Source organism: Ciconia boyciana, chromosome 3 (genome assembly GCF_034638445.1).
Source record: "Ciconia boyciana chromosome 3, ASM3463844v1, whole genome shotgun sequence".
Classification (NCBI taxonomy): Eukaryota; Metazoa; Chordata; class Aves; order Ciconiiformes; family Ciconiidae; genus Ciconia; species Ciconia boyciana.
This window is the reverse complement of record NC_132936.1, coordinates 30,108,886-30,128,967: the sequence shown is the minus strand read 5'-3', so window position 1 is coordinate 30,128,967 and position 20,082 is coordinate 30,108,886. Positions and strand designations below refer to the sequence as shown.

Sequence of the window (20,082 nt, the reverse complement as noted above, 5' to 3'; positions counted from 1 at the left end):
AAAGGGTTCTCAAGCATTGGAACAGGCTGCCCAGGAAAGTGGTTGAGTCACCATCCCTGGAGGTATTTAAAAGACGCGTAGCTGTGGCACTTAGGGACATGGTTTAGTGGTGGACTTGGCAGTCCTAGGTTAATGGTTGGGCTCGATGATCTTAAGGGTCTTTTCCAACCTAAATGATTCTATGATTCGTATCAGCTCGCTGAACTGCTGAGTTACAGAATTTTTATAGGTTTTGTCTTTACAATTGTTCCTAAAGTCTAGTTTATCTTGACAGTAGAACAGATTGACAGATTACCTTGGATGTCCTTCCAAAAGAAAAGGCCTTATTTTCCTCAGCCAAATGAAGCTGTATTGCTTTAATCAAAATACCCTTTAAAACAAGTTTAACTTCCAAAGGAAAGCTGAACTAGTTAAGAATTTGTATACTGCTTTACAGACTAAGCTAAACTATATTCAGTTTCAGACATTATTAAATCATACAGAATTTCAAAGTGATCTTTATAATGAGACTATACCTTTCCAAAAGCAATCCTTCAGAGCTCTCATTGACGCTTATATTGTACATAGCATCCCACCTCACCATTTACAAGAAAGGCAAGACATTTAACCATAGCTTAATTTTAAGCAGACATGGGCCTGAGCTTATCCAGTAAGAACAGCACCTCAGCTGGCTACTAAGAGCATCTTCCAGTTCTCATCAGGAAGTTTGTTCACCACCCTCTGAAAACTCAAATTTGCACAGGTCTTAGCTCACATAATTTTGGGGATATCTTCTGTTTGGACATAGCTTCAGTCTTGACAATGAAGCATTGTATCATACTATTTTGTAATTAAATTCTTATGCTACTGATACAAGTGTTCTCCAAGCTTTACAGGTACCTATACTTTTCTGCATTTACTGCAAAGACAGATTCAAGAACACTAAGCAAGTAACCTATTTTAGTATTGGGGAAGGGAAGTCACAAGTAAGCTACATAAGGAATACCGTACTTTCTGCTATTAATTTTTGTCCACATTTATTTATGAGTAAACCAAACAGCAAACATTACAGCAAAGGGGACATTCAGGCCCAGATTTAAAAAAAGAAAACAGACGCCTGGATAGATTCTGAATTTAGGCACCTCAAGATTGCTGACAAGGTACACAAAAATAAGTGAAAGTCATAAGCGTTTCAGCAAACTTTGTAAGTGCATTTCAGTATTTATTTAGATGTTTAAGCTCTCGCACTAGATTTTACAAGCTGGTGAACACTGGCAAAATTATTTCTCCCACAGAACTATAACCACACATTCCCAAGACAGTATAAATATATGGTTGAACTAACATTAATACACATCACCATTTTATCAATTACATAATAAAACAAATTATCAAGTATCCAAATATTAAGTTACGCAGCTTGAAAGGCATACAAAATATTACAGAGGTCTGCCCAAGTCATAGCAGAAACTCAAGGAGGAAAAACAAAAGAAAAAAATATCACACTTTCAACAAAGCAATAGTTGGTAAACAACTTTCAATAGGTACAGTAAAAGAAACTACAAGATTTGTCAGAAATTTTCTGATTAAGAATTTTTAGCTACAATAACAAAGCATTTCTACATTTTAAAAAAATATTTACTGAAGTAAAGGGCATATTCTATACTTCCTGCACAAGACAAAGGCAACATTTTACTAGAAATATTAAATAGCCCCTCCCAACCTTTTCAGGCCCTCTGTTAAGTTGCACATGAAGTGCCAACATTAATTTTACTGTAAGGCTTTTTTGTCTGGAGACATTAAAGACTTGTGTGCTTCTGTACAATTTAAAAGATTTTCTATATGAGTAACCAGAGAGTGATGATTTGTAAAATGGAGAGGTTCGGATAACAGAAGAGTACAGACGCTGGGGTAAAATGTTGCTGTAATTCATAGTATTAAAAAGACAGACTGTGCAAATCCTGATAATTCTAGTGCGATTGTGGGAGACAAAACAGAGTGAGCAGGCAAGACTGTCTTAGAGGCCATATTCTTCAATATTGAAATGACTGTAGAAAAAAAAGATAGTAAGGTCCAGATAAGCTGGTAGTTCTCACGTCATCAGAACTATATTCATTTATAAGGAAAGACACGTAGCTGATATGCTGGGTATTTTGGCACCTAATCTCAGGTGATAACAGATTGATTTATTTTAGTACCACAATTTTTAGTAGTTGAAACTAGGTGGGTAAGACTCAATGGCATGATTAAAGGATATTTGAACTGGTAATTAATGAACAAGGAGACAGCTCAGAAACAGAGTACAGCAAAAACTTTTACGGGGTCTCCAAACAGATGGATATTTATCTAAACATACAAGTTGCATTTCTATTAAGCCTTTAGCCTATTAAATACTCCTAAGGAAGCTTCCTTTACTGCTAAAAAAATATCAGACTCATGTGTTTGGCATGCAGTCTGCTTAATTCTAGTTTCCATCCTTAATCCCAAAGAAGTACTATAGGCTGTTGAGCTTTACTGAATACAACAATTATTTCGGTGACCATTGGAGTCTTTAAAACGCAGACGCATCTTGGGGCGGTATTTCTCCAAGTACAGAAGTTGCTTGCTGTTAAAAGCTCCACGCCGCTTCCTAGATGGAGGAAAAAATATTTTAAACAGAACATTAATCTACTGCCCAGTGAAATAATATCACCAACCAGAGAAAAATATTTTTAGTTCACTTGAAAAAACACCATCAAGTCAAGACTGTAACCAAAATAAGGGTAATCAAAAGTTAAGTGCCAGAAAAGAGGGTGGTAGCTTCCTTTCACAAATACCTCATTGGACCACATAGCATTTTAGACAGTGTTTTAGCCTCTGATATACACAAGCCAAAGATCTTGCATTAAGATCTTTAGAAGAAACTTCAAAAGAAAGCTATAGAGGACATGTGATAGTCTTAAGAAAGCTGAAGTTATTCAGTCTCTTAAATTGATTATGAAGAATAGTACAATAATAAGAAAGTACATAAACATTGTAACTCCCCATAATAAGAAGTTGAACAGAAATTGAGCTTTCTTGGTTTTCTCAGAAGTGTGAGAAAAAGGGGTACATTTTTGTTGAGTGTTCAGAATATGTACCTGGCTTCCTATACCTCACTTTATATACACCAGCCTGTTAAGATGTACAAACTGAACTTCATTCTTTAAAGACTTGGCAATTATGCAAGAAGTATTTTGGTATTGTTTATATGAGCCACAGCTTCTCTTAAATGTAGTTGAAACCTGCAAAATTGAGGCACTGAGACTAAAATTGTTCTCATCCAACTTACATACATTTATAAAAAAATCCAAGGAAATATTTTTCTTTGGTAGACTACCAGGAAAGACTAGGAGGAACTGTTTAGCACGCTTTGATCCAATACAGAAGAAAGGATCCACAAACATGGGTAAGTGTTGGCTCTAGCTACCAGACAGAACCTAAATTTCAAAGGTATTCTGCCTCTCATATGTACAAATAATAAAGACAACCCTGCATATCTAACTAAAAGTTGGGGGGTTAGGTTTTTTTTTTAAACTTGCTCAATAATTACTTACTGGTTCTGGTTTCTACAGAAACAGAAAATATCCATCCCACAAGCCAAGTCCTACAACATTGACTGTATGCAGTATGTGTGTTAAAAAGTTTGTATGTACTAAATATCTTACAAAAAAAAAAGAGTAAAAGACAAGAACAGCATTCAGAATTTCCCTTAGTGCCCAAGGATATATGAATGTGTTACATCTTGGAAACAGCTAGATGTTAGCTCCACACTTACTGTCTTATGAACTGCACTGCATCTTCATACTTCATTCCACATTCTATCAGCGCAAGAGCAACTAAGACTGGAGCTCTGGTAAAAAAAAGAAATAATCAGTTTAGCATTTGCCAGTGCATACTTAGAAGAAAGGTTACTTTCCCCAGCTCTCTTTTCTGTTCTTCTGTGTCTAAGCTGATGCTTCTTTCCTGGGGAAGCAAAAAAGACAAGCAGAAGGCATTTCTACATTAAGTGAGCCATTATACCATCTGTTTTCAAGCTACCCATCCTCATTAAGAAAGGGGTTTAAATTAACTGTGTTCAACCTTAGCTTTGTTCATCTGACTTTAGATATAGGAGAGGACAGCAGGAATAAAATCCAAGTAAACTTTACCCATTTGTTTCAAAGCCAATTGATTCTGGGGAAGAGTTGCATATGTGTTTCTATTCCCACAAACAAGCATCCTTAGAAGCAGTCAGGAGCCCAAAAGCAGAAGTCAGAAGAGGGGTCAGGTCCAGTAAGAACTGACAAGTCCTAGAACTAGTGTCACAAGTTTTAGGAACAGATGCAATCCACAGGCTGCTGCCCACCCCCTAGGATTTCCTTGCTTGCCACAGTATTCTTCATTTGACAGAATACAGTTTTCAGTTAGGAAAGCTTGACACAAATCAAACTGAAATACATTAGCAATTTATGGCTAAAAAAACCCAAAGACAAAACCCCATGCCACACACTAGCAACAGACTTGTGCATCTAGTAGCAAGCTTAAGTGGTTTTATATGTTCAGGGATTTAAACCTTACATGACAAAAAGCTAGGATCTTCTTTTCAACTAGTTAACTGCCCAATTTTGAGGAAAAAAACCCAACAGATATCACTGTAAGCAGCTGAAGAGGACTTGTTTTGGTAGTATTTACCGCTACAGTCAACTTTGTTACATGTGAAGCCATAATGCAAACAGTGGATAAGCCAGGCTTATGGACAGCAAGACCAGAAACCTCCATTTTATATTGGAAATGCTGAAACACGTCTAGAACACAGCAAGTGCTTTTTGAACTAGTTCCCAGGTAGTCTATAACAATAGCAGCAAAACCATTATGTTTTCACAATTGTTGGAATTGTATTTAAGATAGTGGCAGCAGACAAAGGGAACAGGGCTAAGAGGAGAATATTTAGCGTTATCACCCATAAAAATTTTCAGGCTCAGTGTTAGAAATGAGACAAAAACAGAGCTTTGGGACTTTGGAGAACACTTTGTCCCTCAGCAAGGATGAAAGTTGGTCTTGATGTGCCAGAGCACCTCACTTGTTTGTGGCTAATGGTTACAATACCCTTGGTACAAGGAGAGTGGCAATACTGCTAAAATAGGGATGAAGAAGACACTTACAGGTGAGTCACTAAAAACCAAACCCATTAAAAAAAAATGGAAGACTTAGCAAGACAAAATCTCAATGGGACAATGAAATATGCTTGGTACAAGAATATATTCGTTTACCTCATTCAGTAGTTTTTGTGTAAAAGCTGCAATAGCAGCATCATCTGTTGAACTAAGAGGCATTTATGTCTAACATACACATACAACAGTTTCCTGTCATCTGAACTACTTTTAAGTGTGAGGTCATTCCAGTACTGGACATGTGACTATTTTACATTTGCCTCAAACTTTTGTACTAAATCTTAGGAAGTCTGACCAGGGATGGCAATTCAACAGATCTTTAAAACTTTACCCACCTTCCAAGACCAGCAACACAGTGTACAGCAATACAACAACCAGGTTCTTCACGAAATTTAACTTTAAGGAGGTTTAGCCAGTCATCAACAATCTGGTTGGATGGTGGAGCACCATCATCAAAGGGCCAATCCTAGAATATAGCATGAGATACATAAATAAATACATATAGAACTCTTTATGCTTGTATGCTGTGTGCATACAAAAGTAGGGGACACAATGAATGAAAGAGCTGACAGCTAAGACAACCACTCAAGCTTATTGTTTTCTAATAGTATAACTATAGCAATATTAGGAATATATTCCTTTCAATCCATTTTTATTGAGCAAATGATTTTGTTCAAAACCGGATGTTTTTCCTGACAAGAGAGGATGTCTGTACAGCTTTTGCCTCTGCCAGCTGCTGGACTACACTTGTAGAGTTAATAAGCTGATGTCAAAATAAATTTCTTTTTTTTTTTGAGTGAAGCGGGGAATGAGGAGGTGGGTTGGTTTTAAACTCTACTTCTAGAACTTCTACTCACCAAAACCTGAATGCCTTCTTTTTCCACCGGAGCAGTGTCATAAGTAGCTTCACACACTCTTACCACTGTGGTAACGCCGTATTTCTTAAGTTCCTGGGGGGGGGGGGGGGGGAAGAAAAACCCACAACACCTGCTTTAGGAGTAAACTGACTTCACTTACCATTTAATTGTCTCAATAGGTTAGCTTATTAACTCATTCCAAAAGTTTACCTACAGAAGCTCACACCAGTGAAGCTTGCCACCAGTGAAGAATGCAGAAAGCTGAAATAACTGAAAACTTGTGTGCACTAATGCCAGACACCTTTGAGCTCTTCTGCAAACATTTCTGAAGACTTATGTTGGATCAGACTTTTTTCTTTTAAAATCAAATCCACATGAGCTACTTATTTCATCAGTGTTTATCTCTAAAAGATCATTTGTTTTAAACAGGAAGTTTCCTGGTTTGCAAAGCTATGTACTTCACTAAAAGTATTCTGAGTCCAGTTTAGATCCTCCCCTTCTCTCTCTCTACTTAAAACAACAGGTTTGTAACACCTCTTATTAATAAGAATTATGAGCACAGGACAGTAACTTATTCCAGTTCCCAAGTTATCATGACTAGAGGATAACAAAATTTAACTTTCCATTTTGCTCTATTAACCTCCATATATTAAAAGAAAAAAAAAAAAAAAAGGCACTCGGTCTCAGTCTTCATTCTGCCCACACAACCCATCATTCATAGTGTAACTGTCACGGTTAATACGACTGAAGCATAACCTAAGCGTACTTTATCTAGTTGTGAGAGTATAAAGGCAAGCAAATGTTATTTCACTATGTTTCTTGTAAATTATCCCACACTGAATGCAAAATAGAGGTATAATACACCTAAAATCTTGCTAATGAGGGACTGCATTACAAACTCAGACCTTACCAGGAGGTAACTTTGGACGAACCTATTGTTACCATATATGCACACACTTTTAACTGTGCACTTTATAGCTCCAACATGCTAGATGCAAGGTTTAGATGACAAATTCAGATACTAGCAATATATGCCAGGCCACCTGGCTTTAGTCAGTAAACAATTTCAGCATGTACCAAAACACTTAAAGTAGCTTCAGCAGCTCTGGATGCAGAACAAGTATACCACCACAAATTTAACTCAAGTAGACACTATGACAGTCAGAGGATTCTCTTAAGCTACACTAGAGCCACGATCTGCCAATACTGAAGGGAGATAGGCAGTGAAAGCATATTGCAATCCTGTTATTTGTTCCTAAGGTTCTGATTCACATGTATAGTGAATTATCCTCTTTTTAACCACTATGCAATAGGTGCAAGGAAATGTTACACCGCTTTAGATGAATCTAAATGTGAGTTCCTACCACTAGCAGATCTTTGTATTGTTCTACACATAACACTGACAGATAAGTCCTGTTTTCAGACCTAAACAATGTACAATATACTGGACAGTGCAATTATTTCTTTGCTTCACTTTCAGAAGTATGTTTTTGTGAAGGCCAAAGTATATCTGAATAGATTTGTCTGTAGATCTTTGAAGCATGGCATCAGTGTTTGAAAAAAAGTCAATATACAAACAGTCTCAGTACCTCTTCATATGGCTTCCACAGCTGTTATCAACTAGTAAAGAAGGAAATTGTTAATATAGCATGCTGTTCAGGCATTAAAAAAATACATCCGTAAGAATTCTGTCCTGACCTTACCTCTATAAATTTGTTTAAGGTTGCGTTGGTTGGATTGTGTGTGATTAGGAATCTCATGTTCTTGTAGGTGATTTCCACAGGAGCTGGGCGGTTCATTCGGGCCATATTGATTTAGTTAAACATGCAACAAGATTATGAAAGGATTCAAAAAAATTCTAATACAGAAGTGATTTAGAGAAACTGAAGTCTACTTCACTATACTCCACGTGAAATTCTCAGTGCTTGGAAGTATGAAGTTGGGAGCAATGGGAAATGAAATGAACCTCCTAACAAGAAGCAGCAATTCTTCAATCCAGTAATACTGAGGCAAAAGAAAGGCAGTGCACTGAGGTTTACCCCATCCAGGTCTGAATTCTGTTGTTAAATGCTCTGCCAATTTCAATTCAATACTTATCCTGGTCAACCACTCTTAGGGGGGCTTCTTGGTGGAGTAGTAATGAATTTCTACAGTTCACTTGTCTGCATAGAGGTCGTGCTGTGCCTGGCAGTAGTCTCCACTGCCCTTCAGAAACTCCATAAATGTGTGACCAAGAACACCACAGAACTGCTGTAAAGAGAGGGGAAAAAAAGCATAATGAGCACAGGTGAAGCAAGGTTATTTTGAAAACACCAAGCATTATAAAAATGAAAAAATAAAAGCAGAGCAACTAAGCAGTTTCAGAAGGTTTATTTTTTATTCCAAGTATTAGGTTTGCCTAAGAATCCTGTTACCTTTCTTAGCAAGGATTACTTGAAAATAAATACATTTACTTAATACAAAGTTTCCATACAGGGTTGTTTCAACACTAAAACCTGAAATGTCTTAAAATACCAATTCAAATGTGCTAAACATAGCAACAAGAGACCAAGTTTTAAGAACTCCAGTATTTATAGAAAGCATAGCTTTTCCAGGATACCCATACAACTGTATTTTCCATTCTGAATTGAGAGACATCGCAACACCTGCTAAAGTTACACTGACCTTAAGTAGTCCCCTGAAGGCAAGGATGAGATTCCTTGAATATTCAAGCTGAGCATAAGACAATTTCTAGTGTTTAAACAAAACTACCAGTCTCTACATAGATGCAGAATCACTTGTCTTAAAGACTTACTTCGCATGTTAGCATCATTAATTCACGTACAGAACAGCCAGTAGAAAAAAAAAGCATCTAAATCCACCTGTCTCAAATAGGAGGGAGGCCTTGAAAGCAAATGCAAAGTCTTTGTGGTCTAACAAAACAATGCGAGCTTCTGAACATGTTTTGAGACTTTCAAGGCATACAGATTTCTAACTAAGGAACATTTCCCATACTAAAGGCTGAAGACACATGGCAGCCTTCATCTGCCTTTAACTGCCTTTCTACACCATGACTTTATTAACATACCAAGATAGTGGTAATAGTCTAGCTAAAACCATACACAGGCAAGTTTATTGAACAGGTTATTCCTGCCCAGTGGTGTGCTATTTTGCTATGGTTAAATTTACATATAAAATTACTGCAAGATGCACAACCAGGAAGTAGATAGCTGATGAACTGCTCCAAACTGTGTATTCATTTGCAGATGTTGCTATGCAAATGAACCAAGAATATATGCTTTTATACACCTTACAGCAGAGGAGTTAGTTTCGTGCCCAGCCACAGTTCCACTGCTGTTAACGATACCTGCCTAGGGAACAGAAAGGAAGAAGAGAGAAGTTTTGTTTCCCAAAAAGATAGGTACAAGCTGAACCATACGCCCACTAAATATACTTCGGTACTAGAGAGAAACATCACTGATCCTACAACTATTTAGCAGAAAAAATGACTTATGTTGGCCAGTCAACTCCAAACTTTGGAAGGAATCCATATATTTCTATGCCCAAACAAAATATTGCCCAAGACACTTCAGAAATGGATTAGCTGAGCATGCAGCATTACAGAATTGCTATCACAGACTTACTGTCTTAAAACAGAAGATGTAACTTCATTGTAGCAATATTCAGATTTTTTTAACTATAAACCAGCTCTATGCATCCATCCACATATATAATCAGGGCAAGTGTATGTAAGAAAATAAGGAGAAGAGACAGTGTTTCAGTGCTCTACACTCAAACCTTTCCATTCAAAGGACTATGAAAGAACCAGCCAGTGCTGAAAAGCCTCCCAACCATGAGAAAGCAAATTCAAAAGATCAGGTCCTAAAGACAACCGTACAATAAGTCATGATAATAGCCAATGTCTTAACACACTTTACTAAAGGGCAGGAAGAAAAAGCTATGTGCGAATAAGTCATGGTTGCTAACTGCCATCTAGGATTTGGAGTCAGACCAAGACTCCACTGTAGGCACTAAACCATATACCCTAAGACTACAGTGAGTCTATCTAACAACGATTAGTATTAAGCAGAAGTCACAACAGATCAATAGTCTAATAATTGTTGAGTTTTCCAAGAGGTATCTTAGCAGTAGAGGAGTTCTGCAAGTGAACTACAATTTAAAGAATTGCAACAATGTTTTATGTTGTAGACATGTATTTGCTCCATTCCTAAATCCAGAAAAGGGAAAGTTCAGTAATGGAGCAGTAGCAACAGAGAAGATGATTATTAAGAGTTTGGGCTGTAGCAGATGGGTATAGCTGCATCACACAATGTTACAAAGGACCTTTAGAAAAAGCAGACCAAACACCTCCCGGCATCCTTTTCATGTTTTCAGACAGCTTCTTAGTAAGAAGTTTTAAGGATGTACCTTAATCACAGGCATAGCTTGCAAAAAAAACCTGCTAAACCAATACGAGAAAGAAACTAATAAGACAATTTCACATGCACTTTGCTGCTACTCCAGAGATACTACCATCACCATTTCCGTAAAGACTGTAGGATTAAGTATGCCAGTTACTTGCAAAAAAACTATTTCAGTTTTTACTTGTGGTAAATTGAGGGACAGTGAGAAGTCTAAATATAATAGGCATGAAAAAGGAGTAAGATGAATCCCCTGAAGGCAAAGGCCAACAGAGTAACAGGAACCCAGAGAATTCAGACTCGGAAGAATTCCAAGAATCATCATCTGACACACCAGACATGAGAAGAAGGTAGGTGTGCATTAAAAAGACTCCTAGGACCAGGCCTAGGGAATACCTAAAATAGCAACAGAAAAAAAGAACTGAAGATAGCTTATTTAAAGTCATTTTCAATTAGTTTAAGAAGCAGAACAGCAAAAAGGGACACGACAGCTTTAAGCAGATACAGCTGCATAAGGTCTTGTGCCGCTTTTCACACGCACTGGCAGATCTCAGGTTTATCTCTTCTTAAGACTGCTAAGAGGAATCATAGCCAGTCCTTTTCCCTGGTAGAGGATGAGGGAGTGGAGGCTGTCAGAAACAGAAATAGAAAAGCATGCAAGTGAGTTCAAGGAGATAGAATGGGGTCACTAGGGTAAAGAAGAGACCTTTCAGTCCAGGGGGGGTGAAAGAATGCAGAGTAATTGGAAACAGTTAACAGGACCCCATACCAGGAGCAGGTAGGAAGTAAGAAGTAATCAGAATTCATCCAGCCTGGTAGGGAAGCTGCCTTTAGTATGCAACTAGGAGTACTCAATACAATACCAGACAAACTCATCACGGGGGTAAGGAGGAAGGCAGGCAGCACAGCATTAGTTAAGTAATAAATTCTACTTTTTTAATGCAGATTGTTAATCACATCTAGAAACTAGGCGCACAGTTCAAATTCTTATACAAAGTTGAAGCAAGTACATTACGCCATGTTAAGTTTGAGTTCTATGTGTAATTAACCCCTACAAATGAATTCATTAATAGACTTAACAGTTAGCAATTAGACACATCAGCACCTTACTAATTCACACAACTAAGGACCTAACTAAGCATGTATTTGAGTCTCACTGTTTGCCTTGGCAACTGCTGCTGCCACATTATAAAAGGAGCAAAGCTCACATTTTCCTTTGATGTGAATGCCATCACTTCTCACCATTGCTAGCCAGAAAGCTCCACATGCCCACCAACTCCTTAAGGCAGCAACATGCTGTACTATCCTAAGACAGCTTTGCCAACCTAGTTTAGTTCTGTTCCTGGAGCCAAATGAAAATTAAAGACAAGTAGTACACTGGCATGCTGTTCGTGTTATGGCATTAAGCCAGAGTACAAGGCTTCACTCATCTTCATCAAAAAGACCTGGAAGATAAGAAATCAGCTATAAAAACAGTGTTGTAGTAATGAAGACCACCTCGGGCTTAGGGGGAACTCAAATGACATGAGCAACTTTCAAGAGGCTTAGAAATACAGCTTTAAAATTACTGTATTGTCTCAGACAGCTTACCTATCAAGTAGTTAACTATCAAAAAAGTCAAGATAGTGTATGAAAGCGTAAGGCTGCATAAGTGAAATTCAAATGCATAGTATTGTATGTAGAAGTTTCTTTAACAGAATGACACCAATTCATTGTTTGTACCATCAAATTGGGTACTCCAGCATATTCTTTTCAATTTACATGTGAGTTTTTCTTGAGGAAAATTAACACTGAAGGGTTTTGGAAACAGAAGCAGCAGTTTCTATTAGTAACAGAAAGCCAAACAACATTTAGACTGTTAGATCCATCAAAATAAGCTCGGAAAACAAAACTAAGGTTAATATGCCAGGACCACCTATTAAGAGAAGGTATCCTGTCCAATATGGGATAAAGTTATGTTAATTATGATTGCACCATCTACTATCATTTATGCTAGGAGAAGTCAGAGAATAGTTTATTCAAGCAAGAGGAAGACAGCTTGAAAATAAAAGTTAATTTATGCCCTTCTTTGGGACAGGAAGCTAAAGTATTTGTTTTCACTGACAGATTCACATATATGTTAATGCTGTGTTTGAAACAATCACTCGTGTCTGGCAAAAATGGCTTATGAAAGTAATCTATTAGATTGTTACCGATATGTACAAAGTGGAGAGGTGTAAGGTTATCCCATGCTGTCGACATTCTTGTTCACAACTCAGTAGCATCTTGAGAAGCATGCAAACAAAAGCGCTTGTTTACACAGTTACATGACACTTCACTACCTTCAGAAGGCGTTCAAGACTGTTCACAGTTGCTCAATCCACCTGCTCATAGACCAGAAACATTTATACCCAGAATCAACTATGTGGGATCACATTCTCTGAAGTCAAGACCTGCTACACACTCACCTACCGAAACCACAGACTCAAAACTAGAAAACTAAACTAAACTACATTTCATTACAATTTAAGAACACCTGCAAGTAAGTTCATTGTTCTAACTTGCTACCTGACAAAAAGTTACTGAAGGACAGAGGGACAAATACCCCTGAGTTTCTCTTACTACTCAAGGCCTAAGTAGCAACTGCTAAGGCAGACAAAGAGGAATAGGAAGGTAAAGGGTACAAACTGCGGAGCCATTATGTAAGGCAGAGGCACACCTTCATTAGGTATTGTTGACAAGATGCACCTCCTCTACTGGGCACATGCATGCCTGTATTACAATATCCACAGTGATAACAGTACCCACTTTGGACCAGAGAAAGCGACCCATGGCCTAAAAAAAAAAATACACTCATGCATCACAGACAGGAGATTCCAAAGGTTTTATGATAAATTTGTTATGACATGCTCTGTGAAGGAAGGATGTTTCTTGTGGTTCAAGTATGCAGTTTAAAGGGAAGAAAAAAATTCTCAAAACTTCCTGTATAACAAGTCAATGCAACTTCCAGAGGTGATGAAACTGAGGCCATGTGACTGTCTTCCTAGCTCTTCCACTTGGACCATGAAAAAAAAAAACCACACAAAAAAGCCTTAACAGATACTGGGGAAAATAAGACATCACAGAAACCATTCCACCCCCCTGTCTAACGGATCCTCTTTTTGAGTTTCTGAAAGCAAGGAGCCTCAAAATGACTTAACACTGCCACTTCAATAGCAAACTACATAAATTCTGTCATCCTTCCCAAAAATTATTCCATTACATTTTAAACAATATACATGAGACATTTAACATATACATAAAAGGACAGTTATTGCTGTATTTTATCAAGTCTAATAAAAGGTATGAGTGTCAAACAAGAAGTTGCGTCTGTGAAGAAAGCTGTAAGGAGTTATGGACTTCTAACACAGAGGTACTTCTTGTATTGATCTGATAGAGTGAATTTTAGTTTTTTAAATACAAGGCAACAATCTGCTACTAGTTTAGAATTCAGTAATACCTTGATCTGGGTGTTCTGGTTAATCTTTAAGAGAAGAAGTGATCACTTACAGTCAGCCTACACACTGGGATAGATCCAGCCTTCTTACGTGGCATGTATTCTGTCATAACAGGAAGGTTTCACAAGATAGAAGTTATTAGATAAGGCTAAATTCTATTTATTTACTGCTTAACTGACACATTTAGTTTCGGTAAGACAATGACATCCTTCTCCCTTGGCTCCTGCTACATCTGTCACTCATTTTTCTTTCTCAGTCTCACATTTCCTCCCATGGCTGTGTAATTTCTGTATTGCTTCTTCCACATTTCCCCCTGAAACAATTCTGTTCCTGTAAGACAATTTCAAAACCCTTTGCTGTTCCATCAATGGAATAATAAGAGCTGACATTGAAGTGTCATCTTCACATTTTTTGATTTGACGGTTTTATGAGATTACAAGGAGACAGGGTTCATACTTCTGAGTCACCGCTTTGGAAAGACTCCGCAGATGCAGGTAGACATATTGGAAAGTTGACTCCAGCAGCAATAAGAAACACCAGAATCACAGGACCCTTGTGCCACAAAGAGTGTGCATTTTTCAGCTCATAATATCTATATGTGTAGCTGGCTACCAGACAGCAACCAAGACCTGCAGATAAATGTCACTAATCCTGCTTCTACTATTACTATACGATAGTTACTTGATTTTGATAATGCTTTGTCTTTCTTGCTTCTCTACTTTTGGAGGGTGTACTACCACCAGCAAGCCTTGCATTGTTTGTGCTTAAATACACACTGCTCTGTGGTCACTAACGTTAGGCAGCACAGACACTGACATTACTAGGGGAGGAAAAACAAAACAAAAAGCGCGCAAGCATATGAGGAAAGCAAAAACTGCTGATCCACCTCCAGAAGGAAATGCCTTCCTTGAAAAGCCAGACACCAAGGTCTTAAAAGCAGGTTCGGTCAAAATCAAGGTATTTGACAGCATTCGTGAACTTCTGAGGGTCAGTGGCATACTGCTACAGAAACATCCGCTTCAACATGTACTTAAACGACTCCCCTGCGGGCTTTTCCCCCGGCTGAGCAGCCACCTAAAAGCCCAGGCTGAACAAGGCCGGCTGCATACGTGAGTTCGGGCAACCCCACCTCTGCTGCATAAAGCTCATTTTGGAAAGGATTCACGTCCTCGCTCGCAGCCACTTCTGACTCCCCGCCCGAGTACGCCGGAGACAAAGAAGCCGCTCGGCCGCCTTCGCTCTCGCCCCGGCGGCGGCCGCACACGTGGGGCCGTGGCGGGGGCCGAGCGCCGGCCGCGCCAGCCAGCCAGCCGCCAGCGCCGCGGCCCGGCCGCGCTCCCCGCCGCACCACCTGGCTGGCGGGCGCCCACGGGCAAGCCCCGGCTTGCCCGGAAAGCCCCGGCGGCCTCCAGCGCCGCGTCAGCCGCGGGGCGCCGGGCTCCCGGCCCGCCTGTCTCTCCCCGGCGAGGGGACGCTGCCCCGGCCGCGACACCGCCCCGCGGGCCGCGCCGTCGCCCCAGCTGCGGCGGTCACGGGTTCGCATCACGCTTCGATCAGGCTCCCGACGCGGAGCCATCTTGTCCCCCGGAGCCGCCGCCCGGCCCCGGCCTCCCCCCGGCAGGGGGCTCCCGGCCCCCGCCGCCGGCCTGACACGGCCCAGGGGCGCGGGAGCCCCGGCTGCAGGGGCGCTGCCCTTCCCGGCGGCCGCCCGCCCCGGCGCGGCCCGACAGACGCCGCCAGACAGACACCGGCGGGCGGGGCCGGCGGCAGCCAGGCTCACAAAGCGGCTTTGTGCCCGGGCCGGGCCGCTCGGGAGCCGCGGACAGGTCACCCCCTCCTCCTCTCCCGGCAGAGGAGGGGAGAGGGGCACCGGCACGCGGGAGCAGGAGGAGAGAGGCGCCTGGGACGGGAGGAAGGCCGAGCCGCGCCGCAGCCGGGCTGGCTCAGCTCTCCTGCGGCCCGCCCGAGAGGAGCCCCAGCCCGGCGCTGCGAGAAGCCGCCCGGAGCCGGCTTGGCCCGGGCGACAGAACAAAGAGACAACATGGAGGAGACGGGGTGGGGGAGGAGAGGCGCGAGAGCCGGGCACAGGCGGGCAGCCGGCGGGGCGCACCCCCGGCAGGGCGAGGGGCCGGGGGAGGCGAGCCGGGGAGGGGGGCGCGGGCGGGCGTCACTCACAGGAATATGGTTACTCATTGAAGACTGTAGCCTGATCATACAGCCGGGGTGCGGGCGCCACCGCCGGGGGCAGGAGGAGCAGAACCAGGAGGACGCGGAGGCGCTGGAGGCCGCGGAGCTGCCGGAGGGGGTTCGGCGGCGGAGCGGGGATGGACCATACAGCTGCAGCAGCGGGCGGCTCTGCGGGCTGGCGCGGAGCGGACGCGGCTGCACCAGGAGCGACACTCGGCGCCGCCTCCTGCACAAACGCCCCGGGACCCACCCCTCGCTCACGCACGTCGGCGACGAGCGTCGCGCCCGCCCAATTAGAGGCGCCGCCAGCGCGTCCGGGGCGGGAGCGAGGCCGCCGGGGGGGCGTGGCGCCGGCAGGCTGGGCGGAGGCGGGAGGGAGCCGAGAGGCGGAGGCAGCCGGTGAGAACCGGTTAGTGAATGAAGCGGGTGGCGGCGGGGCCGGGGAGGGGCGCGGCGCGGCGGGGCGGGGGCAGAGCGGGACGCAGGGCGGGCGCGGGGATCGCCTCCAGGGGCCGGGCCGGGGCCACCCTGCGCGGGAGCCCCACCCCCCTCTGGCCGTTGCCGGCGTCTTCGCTGGGAAGCGCCTGGTGCGGCCTCGGGCTCCCCCGGGGCGGCGAGTTCTAGACTCTTCCCCGCGCCCCCGGTGTAGGGTGGCAGGCGGGCGCCCCGCTGCCGCTGCGGCCCGCTGGCTGCGGCCGGCCTCTCCTCGGGGTGGGGGGGATGGCCGAGGGCAGGGCGCCCGGCGGGGCTGAGGGGGAAAGCGGCAAGAGCGGCGCGGAGGGCTGCGGCAGGGGGACATGGGGCGGGGCGGTGGGGTGAGGTGGGAGAGCCGTTCCCCGGACGCGGGGTGGCGTATTGCGGCCCTCCGGCGTCGGAACTGGAGTGCGAAGTTGAACGGCGGTGGAATAGTCGCGGCTCTCCATGCGTTTTAATCACTGAGCCCCTAAGCTTTCGGGCTGCAAAACCTCTTTTGCGAGTTTAATGCTAATAGGAAGCTCTTGGCGCGTTTTGTCCGCAGATTATCCTGTGCTTTTAAGTGGAGATAAAATCATGATTTCTGGTTTTACAGATGGAAGATCAGCCCAGTAGGCCAGAAGTGGTCTGGGAAACAACACGGACTCTCTCAGCCTTGTGCTCTCTCTTGCTCCTAGGAAACACTGTCTCCCAAGACACAGGCGTTCCTGAAAGGCAGACATGTCGTGGGTGAAATCTGGTGGTGGGAAACACCTATGGTATCACTATGTGCATAACTGATAGAGGCATGGGAGTCAGTCCCCACCTGGACACCGTCAACCTGGAAAACACCGTAATGTGGGTCAGCGCTAGCTTTATGAAATAGCAGCCTATTTTTAGCTTCAGTTCATCTGATATTGTTCTAGTTTTATTTAACTACTTAAGCCTTCTGTATGTTATATTATTGTTACTGTAGAGATCACAAGAGTCTGCAGAAGTTGGTTTTGATCTAAAAAATAAACAGCTCAATTCTGAATCTTTGTATTGACTTGTACAAAGGCATGGCTGATTTCTGGTTTTGCCCAAATTTTCTATTTTTGTATAACCTGCAGAAACCATGGTTTCTACAGAGGAGGTTTTCGTGGTAACCGACACATGAGAGATGTGTTATTGAGAACATATCTGTATTACCTTTCACTCCACCTGGCTTCAGGTGGGCATAAGCTAATTTCTGACCAGGAGACATGTCTCTGCTAGGATAATATATGCAGCTTTTCTGGGCTATAAATACATCTGGGCTATATTTATTTACATTTGTGTTTTGTATTTACTTGATTGACTCAGGGCACGCGTCAGCTGTTCCCACTTCTCCATGTAAAACTTCCTGAAAATGTGCTCAGAATCCTATAAAAGAAGATGACAATCCCAAGGTTAATGGCTGGTTGGAATATTGTTTATTTTTGGTGGTTACAATGTTAGGAAGGTTTTGGGAAAAAAAGAGAAAAAGTCAACAGAGCTTCTCTCTCGTCAATAAAGCTTGAGGAATTTGCTCTGGGTAGAGTTCTGAGACAGATTAAGCAGCTCGTCACCTGCTTTAATCCATGCTGTGTTTTGTTTTTTTTTTCTTCCAACAATGCAAGCTTTTGTTTAGTGTTTCATTGCGTATTAAACTGATCAGGATTTTAGGATCAAATTACTTTCTACTGCAACATCCTTTCAGTACTGTAGCACAGTAGTTTACACTAGAAATGAGTCATTGGCAGTTTCTTTGAAATTATATTCCCTAGGAAGGAAGGATTTAGCTCAGAAAGCTTTTAGTCTAAAAACACATGGTTTTGGTGGTTTTTTTGAAGAAAGAATAGCTGTGTCATTTTAACTATTTAATACTCATTTTTATTATGATGGTCCCTATCTGGACCCCCTAGTTGTGGTTACTTATGTCATACTAGTCGGGATGCAATCCCTGTGTTTTACGCTCTGAGATGACAAGAGATAATTGGAGTGTTAGCGAGAAGTAGACTATAATAAAGTAGTCTACTATTTCATATAACATGGACAGTCAAAGGTATTTATAGGAGAAATAGACAAGTGAATAGTTACAAGGTGCCAGCTAGTGAACTGATTAAACAAAATTGGTTGAGGAGGCAGAAAATAACAGAGACAAGACTCCTGAAGAACTTTAAAGATAAGAAAAAAAAATGCTTGTAAAGAGAAATCTGTAGGGTGAATTCAGAAGAGACTGGTATTATCAGTTTGAGAAGCAAAGATGTGATCATCACCATTGTGGCATTAGGAAGATTAATACAACCTTTATGATAAGAGACTATAATAGGACAAAGTTTGAATATATTTTTGAAGCAGCGTGAGTCAAAAATAAAATTTAGGCATAGTCTGAATGTCCAGCACTTACCTAGTTGACTATTATCAATATTTTCTGAACGTTTTAATAGGAAATTGTTCATTAAACCAATCAATTTAAAGAATACTGAAGTTTCAAAAATCAGAATGCTAAGTTACACCTTATGGTTACTTTCTCTTGTTTTATAAAACCTGCTGTTTTGTATTCTCTGATAATTTGATGTTGCCTTATTTTCTTAAGTACAATAGTGAAAAAAATTCCCTATTCACTTTCTTTATGTAAAGGTGTATATACTTTATATGCTTTGTCAGCCATTTTTGTCAAGAAGGGGAATCTTAATATAATTAGGAAGCAATTTTTTACTTCTGATCATCTTTGTCAAGCTTCCTGTACTTATAAAAAATCTATTATATTTTTTTTTAACCAGAGGGACCAGAACAGGAAGTCATCTTCAACATGCAGTCACACAGTGTCCATGTATCACTTTCAAGTGGTTTGTATTTATTTCTTGCTAGTACATGTGTTCTGGTTTGAGAATGCTGCTTCTACGGGATTCGTGGAAGTTAAAATATAAAATACTACTTTTATGTTTGAAATATGTATCTTTATGTATCAACTAATATAAATAATACTTGAAGACTAAATAAAAATACTGATTCTTAATGTGCTTGTCTTTTGCAGACACTTAACTTCCTTAGTCCCTCTAGACAGAAGTCAGTTGTCCCTGACATTTATGTGGGTCTTCTGTATCATAACATGATGGCAAAAAACTCCAAACAATTGTATACTGGAAAGAAATATCAGAGTCTGAATTTGTTTAAGTATCAGTTGGATGTTGTTTCACTGTAGTTTCACTGTGTTTATGTGGACTAATCTTATTTTAAATTTGAATAGAATCAGGAGGATTTTATATCGATATTGATGTCATGTCTGCTACTAGTCTATCTGTATGGAATTAACTTCCACACTTAAGGGTTTGCTGGTTAGGTCTTTGATTTGCTGATATTAACTGTAGCTTTTTGTGGTGAAATTTCTGAAGGCTGTGTTTATGCCCATGTCATGCCAATGTTTAAAAATGTGAAGTGAGTTGACTATGACCGGGTTAGACTGTCATATAATAGAAAACTCATATGTGACTAAGCTGATTAAAACAAAAAGGAATTAAAGGATAAGAATATAATTAATGCAAATCAATGTAGT

General features: G+C 41.5%; 2 protein-coding genes across 2 annotated transcripts; both read right to left on the bottom strand.

The window, feature by feature from the left end:
* Positions 1-1,188: 1,188 nt before the first annotated feature.
* PTP4A1 (protein tyrosine phosphatase 4A1) lies at positions 1,189-7,850 on the bottom strand. The gene is made up of 5 exons (XM_072855235.1): positions 7,711-7,850; positions 6,008-6,100; positions 5,486-5,616; positions 3,776-3,850; positions 1,189-2,608 (listed from the first exon to the last, which is right to left on the bottom strand). The coding sequence occupies exons 1-5, from the start codon at positions 7,813-7,815 to the stop codon at positions 2,491-2,493; spliced, it is 522 nt and encodes a 173-aa protein (XP_072711336.1). The 5' UTR covers positions 7,816-7,850; the 3' UTR covers positions 1,189-2,490.
* A 266-nt stretch (positions 7,851-8,116) lies between these two features.
* Positions 8,117-16,193, bottom strand: LOC140648848 (uncharacterized). Its single transcript, XM_072855236.1, has 2 exons — positions 16,059-16,193; positions 8,117-8,257 (listed from the first exon to the last, which is right to left on the bottom strand). Exons 1-2 carry the CDS (start codon positions 16,095-16,097, stop codon positions 8,162-8,164), a joined length of 135 nt encoding a protein of 44 aa, XP_072711337.1. The 5' UTR covers positions 16,098-16,193; the 3' UTR covers positions 8,117-8,161.
* Between the last annotated feature and the right edge of the window lie 3,889 nt (positions 16,194-20,082).

What these genes read in the sequence shown, in the direction of transcription:
- LOC140648848 (XM_072855236.1), bottom strand. Translation starts at nt 16,097, where the DNA reads ATGATCAGGCTACAGTCTTCAATGAGTAACCATATTCCT. An exon ending in CAATGAGTAACCATATTCCT is followed by an intron (nt 8,258 to 16,058) that starts GTGAGTGACGCC and finishes CTCTCTTTACAG; the next exon opens with CAGTTCTGTGGTGTTCTTGG.
- PTP4A1 (XM_072855235.1), bottom strand. Translation starts at nt 7,815, where the DNA reads ATGGCCCGAATGAACCGCCCAGCTCCTGTGGAAATCACCTACAAGAAC. An exon ending in AAGAAGGCATTCAGGTTTTG is followed by an intron (nt 5,617 to 6,007) that starts GTGAGTAGAAGT and finishes GCTATATTCTAG; the next exon opens with GATTGGCCCTTTGATGATGG. An exon ending in TGTGTTGCTGGTCTTGGAAG is followed by an intron (nt 3,851 to 5,485) that starts GTGGGTAAAGTT and finishes TTTTTTTACCAG; the next exon opens with AGCTCCAGTCTTAGTTGCTC.